The sequence below is a fragment of the Cyclopterus lumpus genome, chromosome 19 (assembly GCF_009769545.1).
Source record: "Cyclopterus lumpus isolate fCycLum1 chromosome 19, fCycLum1.pri, whole genome shotgun sequence".
Taxonomy (NCBI): Eukaryota; Metazoa; Chordata; class Actinopteri; order Perciformes; family Cyclopteridae; genus Cyclopterus; species Cyclopterus lumpus.
Window position 1 is genome coordinate 5,795,864 of NC_046984.1, and position 15,048 is coordinate 5,810,911.

Below are 15,048 nucleotides of genomic sequence, written 5' to 3' on the forward strand. Positions count from 1 at the left end.
GCAATAAAAGGTTCGGATTCAATAAACAATCGGCAGTTCACCCCTCCAATTTAATATCAAGTGGGATTATTCCTTCAGCACACCTGGGTAAGAGCAGATTGGTAAAGTTAAGAAAGTTTGGTGTTTTCCCGGAGTTGATTGCTCTTATTATTCCTCTTAGCAGAAAATTAAGAGAAAGTAAACATTTAAGAGAAAGTTGCTGCATAATGTCATACTGGTTAGTTTCTGGAATGAGAAGTTTTTGGGATCTGACAACTAAACTTCTGCAATATTCAGTGTTAATTAATCTCCAAACTTCACTTTCAGTGTCAAAACAACTTGACACGTAACAGATTACACCATAATAACTACAAATTATTTAGGAGAGAAACTGAAAAAAACATAGCATATCTATTAATGAATTTATTTTTTAAAAATGACTTCAAATACATTATGGAAAACTTGAGGAATTCGTTTTTTTCCCCCAATGTGGCTACATTTCTCACACTTTGGGGGTTTCAACGGTTTCTTATTTAAGCCGTTTCCATGTTATAGGGAACACTGTTTTCCTGATCAAGGCATTTCCAAATTCTCCACACACACACTAAATTACCAGTTTATCATGTACACCTGTGCAGAATAAACATTACAAATGCCCTGCAGTAAAACCGCGCTTTGTGAAGTTTTGCTTTTGCCATCTGTGGTCAATTTGGAAACTTACTAGTGGTGATGATGGATTCGATTACATTCCAAGTGTACCTAATAAACTAACTCAGTGTAGGTTCTTTGTAGGACTTTAATCACAGGAGAAAGACAGTGAACGGGTCTTGTGTAAACTTTGTAAAGGCAACAGAAGACACAATCCCTCCTATAGAACCACAGAGGACCCCAACAGAAAGGCAGGCCACAGTTACTGAAGCGTTTGGGACAGCGCTTTCCAACACGGATGTTCAACAACTTAAAAATGCTTATTAAAGGCAATTCAAGTAATATGTCAAGTGCTCTGAGCAAAGGATTACAAAACCCGTTCTGAAACACTTTTGATGAAAAAGATGATTCAATTGAGCAAAGTGTAAATTTGGAGAAAAGATCCATGAAAATCCAAAGTAAACTAAATATGTTCTAGACACATTGTGATAGGAGGACAGATTATTAACTGTACATTTCCAAATTAAAAGAGATGATCAAAAAAAAAAAAAAAAAGACAAAATCAACACCAGGAGGCTTGCGAAGAAAGATGTTTGGATGCTGCAGGAAAATAAAAAACTCAAATCTTTAGAAAATTATACCAATGTCTTGTGCAAAATATCCACAAATACTCAATTACATTGTATAACTCTTATATATCACTTTATCCTACGAATAGTGTTCTTTCTCTCCATCTGTCACTGATTTGCCTTCTTACAAATCAGGCGAGATGGAAGGAAAAGCAAAGCACCAAATATATCCCCATAAACGAGTTACTTTAAAAGCTGTTCAGTCATTAAGTAAACTTATATTAGTGTACAAATGTGTACAAATGTTTGAGTCAATGGAAATAACTTCAGCAGCTTCAGAATTAAAACACTGGTGGGTGGGGAAGAGTTAAGAGGCAGTGAAGCACATGGAAAGCCTGCGACTGTCTCCTCGAGGAAGAAAACTAGAGGCATCCCAAATGTTGCATTCCTCTTCAGCTCACTTAAATCCACCTGTTTGCCCCGTCCTGACCACGCTGTTATGGAAGACCCACGCCCCTGTGATTTGAAATAAGGGACAGGAGTTCAGGATCACCCCTGATCTGATGCCACTCGTATTGGTCCCCCTCCCTGTTGTCCTCCTCCAGATCTCCTTCTCTCTCCATCCTTCTGAGACTGAAGTGCATGTTGAAATTTTCAGATGGAGGACTAGCGCTTTGCTTTGGTATCATCATCTTTATCTGATAAAAACATAGGAAGCAACATAGAGAACAGTGTCAGGCTCCAAAAAACATGTGTAGCACACAAGCAAACAAAGGCTCCGTGAATCCTAAAGTCTGATGTTTATTATAGTAAGAGACGCATATGTTGCAATATCCAGAAGTGGCCACAATGTGGATCAATTGACAGTTAGTAACTGGCCATGTACAATCTCGCCACCTTTTGACCATCACATAAGTGAATATTGTTCCATTATCGTGGCCTTGTTGGCAGTTTCCGCCTTCTTCTCTAAAGTTAAACACATCTGCATTTTCTGGCCTCATATGCTATGACACAGTAAGCATGCAGTACATGTATGAACAAACCTTAAAACAAAACCTCAAGCTCCACAATTGGTAGCTTTTTGCATTAGAGCTCACCTCACTGGTGACTGAAAGCAGCACGATTACGTCGCTGTTCTTTAAAAATGTAGTTCTTGGTTCTTTACCCAGGTTTCAAGCATTTGTTTCTGTTGTTTGCTAGTAACCCAAAGTGACAAGAAGGTACATTCACAATGCAAAGTGAATGGAGAGCGATTAATTGTTTCCTACAGTGTGGGCAGGCCTTAATTGGGCTCTGTTTCTATGCAACATGCTGATTAAAAGCACAAGTTCCACTTTTAGTCCGCAAAGTTTTAACATTACAGAACTGTTCGGTATGTCAATTGTTCCAATTTCTCACCTTTCTTGAGATCGTCTCTCTTCTTGGCAGCATCCTCCCTCTGTTTCTTGATGATGGCCAGTCGGGCCAAGTCGGCCCTGGCCTGCTCAGTCTTCCCCTCAAGATGGAGCTTCATGTAGCGTTCCTTTGATTTCTGCTTCTCTATCTCCTCTCTGACAGAAGGAAGGCATAGATAGACATAAGATACAATAATACTCATCAAGATAAAATGACTGGTGCCAACAACATTGTACATTTGCTGAAGCTAAAAAGACAATGAACACAAATACAAACATTCATTTTCTGAGTACCACCTACCGTTCCCTGCGAGACAGCTCTCTGGGAGCAGTGACATCTACCTCGGCCACCTTCTTGCTCTTCTGAGACACACGGTTGGGATTCTCAATCTCGATAAGCCCCTCTACTCCACTCCTCTTTCTGGACTGTGTGCAAAAAGAAACACCTTTGTAACATCAGTGAAACAGGAAATCATCATTACAGAGCTTGTAAGTTATGGCAGAGGCTGTTAAACTTATTTGTTCTATGTGCTACTTTACATAGCCAGTTTGTTTGTGTGTCCTTCAAAAAACACATTTTGTGTTAGAGGTTACAGAAGAATATTGACAACAATGACAATGTAATTTAAGCTAAATGCATTTTAGCAAGATTGGTGTGGTGCAAGTCCTTAAACCCCACCAAGTAGTTTCCCTGCTCAGTCAACATTATACCCCTTCCCTCACTCACATCAGATTCGTCATCACTGCTGCTCTCTTCATCAGAGTTGTCAGAGGTCTCCTTCTCTGCATTAGGATTTTCTTCCTGTTAAGATAGACATTCAATCACAACAGGCCTTGATTTAAGGTAACCCTTATGTCTGCAACAAAGATTGTTCACTCACCAACTCTTTCTGCGCTTTCATCTGTCTGTCAATCTCCTCTGGGTTGCTAAATTGCTTCCCTCTGCCTTTGTGGCCCCTTTTTCCTGTAAACACAGATGTAAGAGTAGTTACTAGAAAATCAGCTGTATCCGACTAGTCTTAAGTTCGTCATTAAACAAGGGTTAGCAAACTACAAAGATCGCTGAATCATTTTCAGTACAGGGAGACAGTTACACTCAACAACAGTAACAATTATACAATGACATATGACTATATGTGGCCCTTGGTAAATACTGCCTCGGTGACGCTTGTTGTTGAAATTTGAGCGGCTTGTGCTAGACGCCATGCCAATTTCGTCAGTCAGAGTTTGGGCTGATGTAATATCAGATGGCGTTATGTGGCGCAGGTATAGCTGTTTTTATGTACCGCAACGGTAGCATATGTGGACACACTTGTCTCTAACCACCTCTGAATCGCAGATCTCAATACAAATAAAAACTTGCAGAGTTCATTTAAGATATCATGCTGCTGGAGAGTGTGAAAAAGGGCAGAGTGTGTGTGTGTGTGGTGGGAGATGAGTCACACACATGACGCTCACCGAGGGCCAGCTACGCTCACCGGCAAATGTCATGGCTAATGAGAGTTAGACAACGCTAAATACAGAGCTCAAGAACATTTTAACAAAAGACTTGTGTACGGCTCTGTTTATGGTAACAACAACCATCTGCCGGGAATTAAAATAAACGATAACACTATGTTTACGTTAGCAGTCTCCAATGCACATGGTAACAATGGCAGATACACACATATGGTCACAAAGCGAAGCATTCAAGCCCTTTAGATACCGATTTTCCCAACAAGTGTTCATGTGCGTACATTAGCTACTCACTGTTTGGACAAGCCGCGTCCTTTCTGAACGGTTTAAACCCGCATACACACCATGCTAACCAGCTCGCATGCTAACAGCTAAGCATGTGAGAGTTCATACTTTAGCTAACAAGTCGCTAGCTAGAATTAGCTTGCTAAAAATTAGCATGTCACATTTCTGTTAATAATACTTACCACCCCGAGGCATTATTAAAAGTCAAGTGTAAACAAAGTAAGTCCTCTTCTGTATCGCTGAATAACCTGGCAGTTGTACAAGCCAAGCCGGCGGGTTAAAGTGCTGAAAGTAGAGGCTAGACACGACTTCGTCTCTCCCGCTGTCGGAAGCACAACCGTCGAAACGCTGCAATAACTGCAACAGCCTGCGCATGCGCAGATGGAATCATTGAACCAATCGCTGCAAAGAGTACTTGACTGACATGCGCATCTACCAATTAGGCCTCCACGAAGGGAGTGAAACTAATGTATATAACGCCGTACCAGAATATGATCAATTACAGATCTACTTTAAGGAAAAACTAATTTTGGAAAGTATATCTTACACAAATAGTCACAAATACTGTTGTCAAACTTCTGTTCCCGAGGTCAAAAATAACATGTGTAATTACTCTGATTATACATACACAAGAGTAGGCTACATTAATATTTTGTGGAATTCTGATTTGTTCTTGTCCTCTTGTAAATGTGTCACTGATTATGACTCAATGAAGTATCAATTTAATAAGTTGTTACGGTAATATAAAAACAACAACCTGTGAATGGCAATAATGCCACAAAGGATTTTACTTTTAATCTGAATAGAAAATACAATAAATACAAAAATTGTTGGCCAGTTCTTGCCATACAGATGCTGTGTCTTGAACAATGTTCACAGTTGTTTCAGATATACAGTTACAAATGTAGAACAGAACAAATAAAAGTAGACAAAAAATCTGTTTAAGGAGTACCTGCTTTTTCGATTAAATACAAGTAAGGCCGAACCTACAAAAATCCACATTATGCAAAAAATATGGGCACTTAATTCTGTACGTACAAGTAAAAAACAAAAACAAAGTAACCGCTCTTTTTTTATGTCAACACACTTGAAGAACATTTCTTGTGACGAAGGCATCAGATCGGATTTGTCATTTCTTCCTTCGATGTTGAGTCTTTATATCTTCCACTTCTTTCTCTATTAGGTGGTACTCCACAGTAGTCTCGGTCAGCTATAAGGAACATATTAAATAGCAGTTATTAAAAGATTTGGGAAGAGAGTAAATTACACCAACCATTGAACTGGTAATTAAGTGTATGATCAAAATGTATTGAGCAAGCCGTTATTCTAAATCTAAGCAGAGTTACATGTTCTTAACTGATGAAAAGCATGGTTATGGAGCAGGGGATGGTTATGGATCCCCTATTTGCCCATTCATACATAACAAACACAGGTTTATCCAAGATCATTGCATCCGTCTGAAAGAGGTATAAAGAGGAGGCCAAAATAAACTTTCTTAGTACTTCCATATTTAATGTTATAATAGCTGCTCAGTTCTTACCATGTCCAATAGAATTTCAATTTTAAGTTTCAGGAGGTTGTTCTCTTCTTCCAGCTGGACATTTCTTTTCTTAAGCCGCTGCAATTCCCTACCAGACCCATTTCCACCAGATTCTGGTTCAACAAAACAGAAACAAAGCAAAGATTAATGTTGCTTTGGCTATTCAGGGGCCAATCAGTCAGCAATAAACTGGGATGGTTATCTGCAATTAAAACTGTGGCAGTATCCCCTGCCCTAGTCTGTATCCGTCATTATTATCACACTCATTACCTGATATCCACTGCCCCTCTTCGAATTTCCAACTCTGACCTCCAAGGTTCATCACAGGAGGTCCATACTCAAGGCCCAATTCTATTTCTCTGGTTGAACGATCCAACTGAAACAGACGACAGAGTAAAAACAACAGACATCAGTCTGCATGCAATGACAAACACAACGCCGAGCTGCAGCCCGGTCAGCACAATCCAACCCTGAGCGGTTAACTCTTTTACATTTGTTTATTCACTCTGGATATCCTCTTTCCTTATTCACCCAGCAGTGTAACTAACACCGTGTCTACAGCGTTAGTTTGGCCGCTCACCGTGTGAAGGCTGGATAGAGACGCAGATTTTCGGGGTGGAATCTTCTTCGGACTGAATGTGTTTCCAAAGAGCGGCATCTTTAGTGATTTCTTTAGGTCCTGTTTAAAAGATGGACACCAATGGCAGCATTAGCAGCTGTTTTGTAGAAGCCACAGTTACTGTGTTTATCGTTTCTATCGCTACATGAACGAGCTAATGCTATCTGGCTAACACTCGCTAGCTACTCATAACGTTACCTGACATGTAATCTAAATTGCCTCACATGTGGGTTAGTATGTGTTTGTCACTGAGAGTATATATCATATATATTTACCTCCATATAGACTATTTATTTAAATCATTAACGCGGTGATTGAACTCCCAACAAAACCATACTTGCTACTGCGCAGGTGTGGAAGTTCCATTTGTCTAAAGGTGTTACTGAAATCCTGCAGGGCTTTAATATGAAGTAGTTGGAAGAGATTTGCCAACAGAAGCAAGTGTGCAACATTAACGCTGTAACTCGTTGATTAAATGTTTTATCTGGGGCCTTGTTTGCATATTGTAATGTTCAAAGCTGCATTAAGATAACATAAATACCCCTATTTATGCGAGATAATGGAACCGTCCATGAAACCTAAGCACTTAACCGTGGTGAGCGCATTTGTGGCTTCCCAAGCGGTTTACCCCTGAATAGAGTAATTAATACAAAGTGTTATGTCAGGGTCTCAGCCTTTCAGCGTGAGACCCTGACCCTGATACAGACTATAATCACAATCAGGTTGCTTCGTGTCCGGATATAAGTTATTTTGACCCCGCCCCCTGAACGTAGTGCCCCAGTGGCCTAATGGATAAGGCACTGGCCTCCTAAGCCAGGGATTGTGGGTTCGAGTCCCATCTGGGGTGGTTGCTTTTTCTGGTGAAAGTGGATGTAGATGGACGCTATCACATAGGATAATCATCCATCCATCCATCCATCCATTTTCAATACCGCTTATCCTCATTAGGGTCGCGGGGGCGCTGGAGCCTATCCCAGCTGACATAGGGCGAAGGCAGGGGACATGGTGACGAAATGCAATTAAAAGAAGCAGCAACCGAAAACAACGCTTTGTTGACCCCGTGGAAATTACGTCGCTCTCAAAGAAGAAGACATAATAACAACATTTACTTATTGAAAGGCAGAGATTCGCGAGGAAACAGCCATCATGGAGAAGCAAAGCATCAAACTGTGCGTACTGCTGAGCACTTTGGCTGCATCAGTGCAGATATACCGTGAGTAATACCGTCGTGTCTGAACGTGACGGAAACTAATTTTTAATCCAGGATAATTCAGTTAAACCTGTTCAAAAAGGAAGGCTGTTTTGTTTAGATGGAATAGCATGAGATCAACAGATATAGTTAGTAACAACATGTAGGGTGTTTTATAATGGATAATTTACATATATTATCATCTTTTTATTTTTAATAATACATTGTATGTTTACTAATGTTTGCTGGGAGAAAATATCGTATGTTAAAGAACCCCTTTGCTAGCCCTACAAGTTTAATATTCATGAGACCAAAAACAATCAAGTACCAAATAAGAAAATAAAATGTTATTGATGAGCTGCATTGTCCTTATAGTTCACTCTATTGGTGTGATGCCATTATCTTATATAATGCGTGTTATCCAACCTCAACCCTCTCATACAATGGTAGAGCTCCAAGAGGCCACTGTGTACTTGGATGCTGCCCAGAAAAGTGTGATCCTGAAGGAAGGGTTAATTGAAACAGAAGGGGGAGCCTACGGTTACTTCAATGACAGTCTGCTCCTCTCTGGATGGGGCATCTTGGAGATCTGCGCAGGTCATGGAGGAATCGCACAGGACGATGAGACCACCTTCTTCCTGGCTGGGTACCTGGAAGGTTATCTCACTGCTGGGTGAGTGTCACAGGTCTTGTAGTGTGTCTGAAATATGTTTCAAATCAAAACTCTCTGAGCCTGCACAGCCAGTCACCTGTATGTTCCTATGGTCAGACTGTCCTGAAAACATCATCAATTCAAGTCTGTGTGTTAGATAATGAATCAGAACCAGGAAACAGGGCGTAGTTCCTCTTTAGATACAACATTTCACCCACCATGACTGAAAAGGCCCGTTATATGATATTGTGTTGTAAGAGACATCAGGGTTATCATATTTTAAATGCAAAGAAAAAGTATATAAAAAGATGATAAAAAACAACTATGGAGGCTTTTTGAAACGTGTCAACTATTGTACATCTTCATAAAATGTCACACGATAGCCAATTTTCATTGTGTACAGTTATCGGAAATATTATTCTGAATATCTCTTTGCATCACGGTTTAATTGATTGGATTACATTTCTCATTACACTTTTGACAGTGTAGCTATTAGCTGTTACTGAAACTGTGTTTACCTAGTGACCTAGAAATGGTTTGATTCCCACTGTTCTTATTCTTTCTCCGCAGACAGATGTTTAATCATTACTCCAACATGTACCCTCAACTCCTAAAGGATGAGAAGGTTTTGAATCCCCTGAAAAGGTTTTTAAGGTACATTCTTAAAGAGGTTCTTCCCTTTGGTTCAAGAAAGAAATGTCTGTATAATTTTAGTTTCAATGAAGAGCTATCATGTCCAACCGTGATCAAAGGCCTCTTCACCTGACTAAATAGATATACTCAATATTGTTATAATTATGTGTGTATTATTTCTTATTTTGTGTAGAAATGAAAACATTAACACATTTATTGATGGAATATCGTCAGCTTCAACAGTATTGGCACTAGTCTATATACTTAATGCAAAGATTACATTGATGCATCTAGCCATTGTTGTAATTCTGAATTTGATCCACAGCAAGCAGGACCAGTGGGCCAGAGAGCAGGTGAAACTGAGGAGACACAGCGACCCCTTGTGGAACTACCTGGGACTGATCCTGGCCCAGCTGGACGGACTCCACGCTGGAGCTGCGCGGTGGGCCAAAAGCAAACACAGGAAGGTGTGTGTGTGTGTGTGTGTGTGTGTGTGTGTGTGTGTGTGTGTGTGTGTGTGTGTGTGTGTGTGTGTGTGTGTGTGTGTGTGTGTGTGCGTGCGTGCGTGCGTGCGCGCGCGTGCGTGCGTGTGTGTGTTGGCGAAAATGGTGAGAGAGTTGTCCCAGTATCATCTCATCTCATTCATCTCTGCCACTTCCACCTTCCTGCCAGCCTCTGTCAGCATTTGCCCTCCAGTTTCTGAATGGTGTTGGCGACCTCCTGGACCTCGTCCCAGCTCTGACGCCTCGCTCCAACTCCTCCACAGAGACCGGCGCTTTCAGGATGCCAGGAATGGGCCACTGCACTGCTCTCATCAAGGTTAGGCCAAACTCATTTGGCTCAAGCTGTGAGGGAGCATTTGGTAGGCCTCAACGCCTAATTAGTTTTATTGTGGGTGCTTTGTCCATTGGTAATTTCCTCTTTCGTGTCATTGAGTGCAGAAGGCCATTGGGAGGACGATGTATCCTCTCCTCATAATCATTTAGGCAAATCAAAGTGTAAATGGAATGAGATCCAATCTGACAGCTTTTAATTCGGATTTGTATAGAGGAATCTAAATGTTGCTATAATGCTAACGGGTTATAATTAGCACGAAACACAATTATTATACAATTATAACAATTCAGGAGGGATGCAGTGAAATAGAACACACACCAGTGCATTGTTCCCCTCCTGCAGCATCAGACAGGACTCGCACACACATCCGTTCTTACCGCATTCTTTCCCTCCTCTGCGTGCAAGGTGCTGCCGGGCTTTGAGAACCTGCTGTTTGGCCACTCCAGCTGGTATACGTACGCAGCCACCATGCGTATCTATAAACACTGGGACTTCAGGCTGTCTGGCACACACGCCGCCACTGGAAAGGTGTCTTTCAGCAGCTACCCTGGTATACACACTCACACAGAGGAAGATATCACACAGATGAGCTGCATAAGACTGTTTTCACAATGTTTAAAATAGATCATCGGACATGGCATAAGGTCAGCTTGTAGATGCAACAGTGTTTTCTGAGAATATAACTTGAATTTCAGACAGCAGCGTGTCAACCTACAGTACAACAAAGCACAGTTTTCGCCCTGAGCGGAGGTGAACTGCCTGTCCTTAATCCACACGGTTTCATTTTCATCTTGGAAAATATAAACACCGACATCGAGGACTTAACCCAAATCCTCAATGTGCATTCTCCACTAAAAGTAATTGTTCTGCTAAGCACAGAGCTTAGTCTGTGGTGGGGAAACATCCAGCGCAGTGGACAAAACAGAGCCATGACCAAACGAGTTCCCTCGCTGTCAAGTCCTAGGAGGCGGAGGAAATTGGTGGGCAAATATTTGGCGAGAGGTCCAGACCATTAAAGAAATCCGCTTAAAGGCTCCATTGCTACCAGAACACAAACAAGTGGTTTTAATGCACTATTATTAGAAGCCGGCGGGCCAAGATTATCACTTCACTGTATTAGAATGAAGAGATAAAACCCATCGTTGCCACTGGAGGGGGTGTGTGACCCCTGCAGCCTTCTTAAGCGCCTTTCTCTCTGACAATGTGGCACATTTAGCTCACACAGCAGGTCAGATACGAATACTTGAGAAGTAGAAGTAGAAGTGGACGTGGGGGCGGCGGGCATACCCATTTGCCTAAGATTGACATTATTGATAGCAGCAGAAGTAGTACTCTATATTCATTATTAATAGCAGCAGATTATGTTTTCATAGAGGTAGTAGTAGTAGTAATGGCAATGTAATGGTAGTAGTAGAAATATAAAAGAAGTACAAGTATTTCTTCTTCCTTTCTGTTGTAATCTAAATAGTAAAGTAAATATACAGCTACATTCAGCTGCTTGTTAGCAGAAAACAGCTTGTAAACTTAGCTCAAGGTGCTGCTAGGCAACAGCGGCCTACTGAAGGTTGTAGCCGAGGAAATGAAACGATCCCAAACATTGCCTCTCAAACGTTTGTCCTAAAACATCCTTCCCCTCGATTCCTCCTCCGCCTCCAGGCTTCCTGGTGTCTCTGGACGACTTCTACCTGCTTGGGAGCGGCCTGCTGATGACCCAGACCACCATCGGGGTCTTCAACGTCTCTCTGCTCTCCCAGCTCAGCCCTCACAGCCTGCTGGCCTGGCAGAGAGTCCGCCTGGCCAACGGCCTGGCGCACAGCGGAGAGGAGTGGGCGCACGTCTTCTCCAGATACAACTCAGGTATAATCCTGATGATGTGTCAAGTGTATTCAAAGCCAAAAGAAGGCGGAGAAGAGTCGTGTCCCACTTTTCTGACCAGAGTCTGTTCTAAACCCTTCGATCTTTCCAAAAGCGTCAGCAGACGACATGACGCAGGACTCCCCTTTCGTTGCTTTCGAAAAACCTTCTGATCATGCGAAACCATAACCTCCGCCTGCCTCGCACATTTATAATGTTGGCTCGATCACACAATCTCAAAACCAAAGAAATGGCTAAAAAACTACATGGATGGACCATGACTCAGTGCCAGCTGACGGTGGCCTCCATGGTACCAAGCACATAATGCATAAAAGACGGACACGCGTGAGATTCAAATAAACAAAAGGCGAGGGGATCACCAACGTTGTTCAAATTCATCCTGGGGGCGGACGTGTATGTCTGTACCAAATGTGAAGATAATTCATATACTAGTGAGAACCCTTTCGCTTGAGACCACATGCCAACCTCATGGTACGCTGGAGGAAGAGTCTGAAATAAGAGCACACACGAGGAAAATGAGACTTGCAGAAAGGAATGAAGGATGGCTTTAGTCCACAGGACACATTTCCGTAGAGATCAACCAGACTATCAAACAGACCAACCATTACACAACACTTGTGTTAATCGGGCAGCTGCTTCGATCTTCCACGTCATGTTGCTGTGGGAGGGCCGAGGAGAGCAGGACAGAGTGTTCTTGAAACTGACAGTCTTCCGCCCCCGTCCTGACGAACTGTTGTGGTGTCCTGCAGGCAGAAAACACGACAGCCTTGACCGACCTTTGGGTGTTTTTTTGTGTTGGATGTATTGTGTGTGCAATGCCGTCACCCTGGAGTCAGAAGTTCACCGTGTTTCTTCCTCCAGTCCCAGAGCCCTCGGGCACATGCGAGACTGCATGTTGTTTTTCCTGTGCCAGTTGTAAACTAGAAGCAATGCCACTGGACGAGGATGAGATGTTCTGTTATCAGCCGCCGTTCGGCCCAAATCATGCATCATTTATATTAATGCAAACTGCTCAACGGTTATAGTAGTTCTTAGATGAATTTCCTTCCTTCTACAAAGTTTATGTAAGTACAGTATGAATGTACCTACAGAGAGACAGTCTAATTGGATCAAATTGTGTGTTCAAGGATGCATTGGCATCAGCTATTTGGAAGATCGTTGCATTTGGAGCTCCTGTTTGGCAGCCAGCTTCAGGTTGTTCAGCCTCATCGCTTTGGTACAGAATGAAATATCTCAATAACCTTTTGATGGATCGGAGGGAAATTGTATACATTCGTGGTCCCATGAGGTTGAATCCTGGTGACTTTGGTGATTCTATGAGCTTTCCTCTCGCACCACCGTCAGGTTAAAATGTTTACTTGTTCCGGGAAATATCTCTCATGGCTGGATTGGCAAAAAATGTGCAGACATTCATGGTCTTCAGAGGATGAAGGGTACTGATTTTGGTGATCCTCTGACTCCAATAATTGACGAAGCCTTTTAGCTCAAAGGACAGCCACACAGAGCTGCTTGTGTGGCTGTAGACTAAGTCTGGTTGTATCAAAAATTGAGACCTTTTTGCTTGTTTATCTTCTGCATTTCGTTTACCACAACACAGCTGCTGTTCGGCATCTTCCCTTCTCAGCTGTCAGAGTATCCTTGAAAGCGGCAGCAGGGATAGTTGTTCAGAGGACCCACGCTCAAAGCTGTAGTTACCACACAATCATGGTGGCCCCGTTATTTATAAAGGAAACAAATTGTTCACCGTGTCGGTTCGCCTTTCTACAGCAGGCTCACGTTTTTTTGTTTGTTGATTTGAATGCAACCGACAGAATGCTTTACTGACCTTCAAACCCTCTGTGGACTGTTTGTGTCTGTGAGGCAGCAAACAGAGCATGTCCCCCTCTGTATTTTAGGTACATATAATAGCCAGTACATGCTGGTGGACCTGAGCAGGGTTTCTCTGGGTCACAGTATCAGGGAGGGAGCTCTGACTGTGGTGGAGCAGATTCCCGGGAAGGTGATGCACTCTGATCAGACTCAAGCGTTACGCAGAGGTAAGAAACGAACATCTATCTGTATCGTTTTTTTATTCTTTTTTATCCAGGCGGTAATGTGTCTGAATGACCTCCAACTATAGTGTGCTACATTTTGCAGGTTATTGGCCATCCTATAACATACCATTTCATGTTGAAATCTACAACCTGAGTGGGTACAGTGTGATGTGGAACAGATACGGAGAGGACTTCTCATACGACCTCTGTCCCCGAGCCAAAATCCTCCGCAGGGACCAGGCCAGGGTGTCCGACCTAAACTCCCTCAAACACATTATGAGATACAACAGTAGGTGTAACAATAACTAAGAATGATATCCTAACAGAAAACATGCACACACAAGTAATTAAGGGTATGTTCAGACTTCAGGAGAGACCCCTACTCCAAGGGCCATCCGTGTAAAACCATCTGTTGCCGTAACGACCTGAGACCAAGGAGACCACAGCCAGGAGGTTGCTATGATACTAAGGTCAGAGGTCATCAGCACACGAGTGCAGGTATCAAGTTTGAGATATGATCTAGGTGAAAAGTGCTATTTTTAGGGTATGTATCCTGCGTGAAACAACTGCAGGCATGCAAATAACTTTGTTAGTCTGGAGCTTTCTCCAGAGGGTTTTCTACTCCAAAGGAAAAACACTAAATCCTTTTAATTTCTGGCTTTAGAAGGTCAAATTTAATTTGGACCAAATTAAAATGTAAGGTGGGTCAGTGGTTAGCAGGTCTGTCTTTCAATCAGAGGATCAGCGGTTCAATCCCCGCCTCCGCTAATGTGTCCTTGAGCAAGACACTTAACGATGAATTGCTCCCCGTAGCTGTGTCTACGGTGTATGAATGTAAGTTGCTGTGGTTAAAAGCGTCAGCTAAATGTAATGTAAATTAAATGCAATTACACGTGAAGTGCACGTTTTGAGAACTGGCACCATAACTTTCTTCATGGATGTCTATTTGATATTTGAACCTTATTAAATGGCCTCACTTTCTTCCTGTTGCTCACTCCTTCCGTGCTGCCTTCTCTCACCCATATCTATCGGTGCAGGTGACGGACTACCAGATGGCTGTCCAGCTGGTCGCGGAAGCAATAAACGGCCCCACGACACAGGGGGGCCTGCGTCCGTTCTCATGGCAATCGTTCAACCTCACGGCTCATCGGGGTCTTCCACACACCTACAACTTTCCCTTTGTCACTATGAGGCCCACACTGCATCGGCCCTGAGAGCACAGAGACAGCCGATACGACCGGGCCAGGGAGAATAGGGCATGCTTTCCGGTTCAAATCAGGAATAAATGTTTGTCACCTGACTGGGTAAAATGTAAAACCTTGTAAATTATGATGAAAATG

At 42.5% G+C, this 15,048-nt stretch overlaps 3 protein-coding genes and 1 non-coding gene across 4 annotated transcripts; 2 read left to right on the top strand and 2 right to left on the bottom strand.

The window, feature by feature from the left end:
* Nucleotides 1–757: 757 nt before the first annotated feature.
* pdap1a (pdgfa associated protein 1a) lies at nucleotides 758–4,692 on the bottom strand. The gene is made up of 6 exons (XM_034559153.1): nucleotides 4,513–4,692; nucleotides 3,472–3,554; nucleotides 3,318–3,392; nucleotides 2,892–3,016; nucleotides 2,595–2,746; nucleotides 758–1,894 (listed from the first exon to the last, which is right to left on the bottom strand). The coding sequence occupies exons 1-6, from the start codon at nucleotides 4,523–4,525 to the stop codon at nucleotides 1,863–1,865; spliced, it is 480 nt and encodes a 159-aa protein (XP_034415044.1). The 5' UTR covers nucleotides 4,526–4,692; the 3' UTR covers nucleotides 758–1,862.
* Nucleotides 4,693–5,088: 396 nt separating this feature from the next.
* cby1 (chibby homolog 1 (Drosophila)) lies at nucleotides 5,089–6,869 on the bottom strand. The gene is made up of 5 exons (XM_034558892.1): nucleotides 6,765–6,869; nucleotides 6,451–6,549; nucleotides 6,141–6,246; nucleotides 5,871–5,983; nucleotides 5,089–5,540 (listed from the first exon to the last, which is right to left on the bottom strand). Exons 1-5 carry the CDS (start codon nucleotides 6,768–6,770, stop codon nucleotides 5,460–5,462), a joined length of 405 nt encoding a protein of 134 aa, XP_034414783.1. The 5' UTR covers nucleotides 6,771–6,869; the 3' UTR covers nucleotides 5,089–5,459.
* Nucleotides 6,870–7,263: 394 nt separating this feature from the next.
* Nucleotides 7,264–7,336, top strand: trnar-ccu. The gene has a single exon. It is a non-coding gene; the product is annotated as a tRNA-Arg (tRNA).
* Nucleotides 7,322–15,024, top strand: LOC117748965 (phospholipase B-like 1). Its single transcript, XM_034559127.1, has 11 exons — nucleotides 7,322–7,702; nucleotides 8,129–8,351; nucleotides 8,901–8,984; nucleotides 9,289–9,430; nucleotides 9,636–9,782; nucleotides 10,206–10,350; nucleotides 11,457–11,657; nucleotides 13,571–13,711; nucleotides 13,812–13,997; nucleotides 14,072–14,178; nucleotides 14,746–15,024. The coding sequence occupies exons 1-11, from the start codon at nucleotides 7,636–7,638 to the stop codon at nucleotides 14,920–14,922; spliced, it is 1,620 nt and encodes a 539-aa protein (XP_034415018.1). The 5' UTR covers nucleotides 7,322–7,635; the 3' UTR covers nucleotides 14,923–15,024.
* The last annotated feature ends 24 nt before the right edge of the window (nucleotides 15,025–15,048 follow it).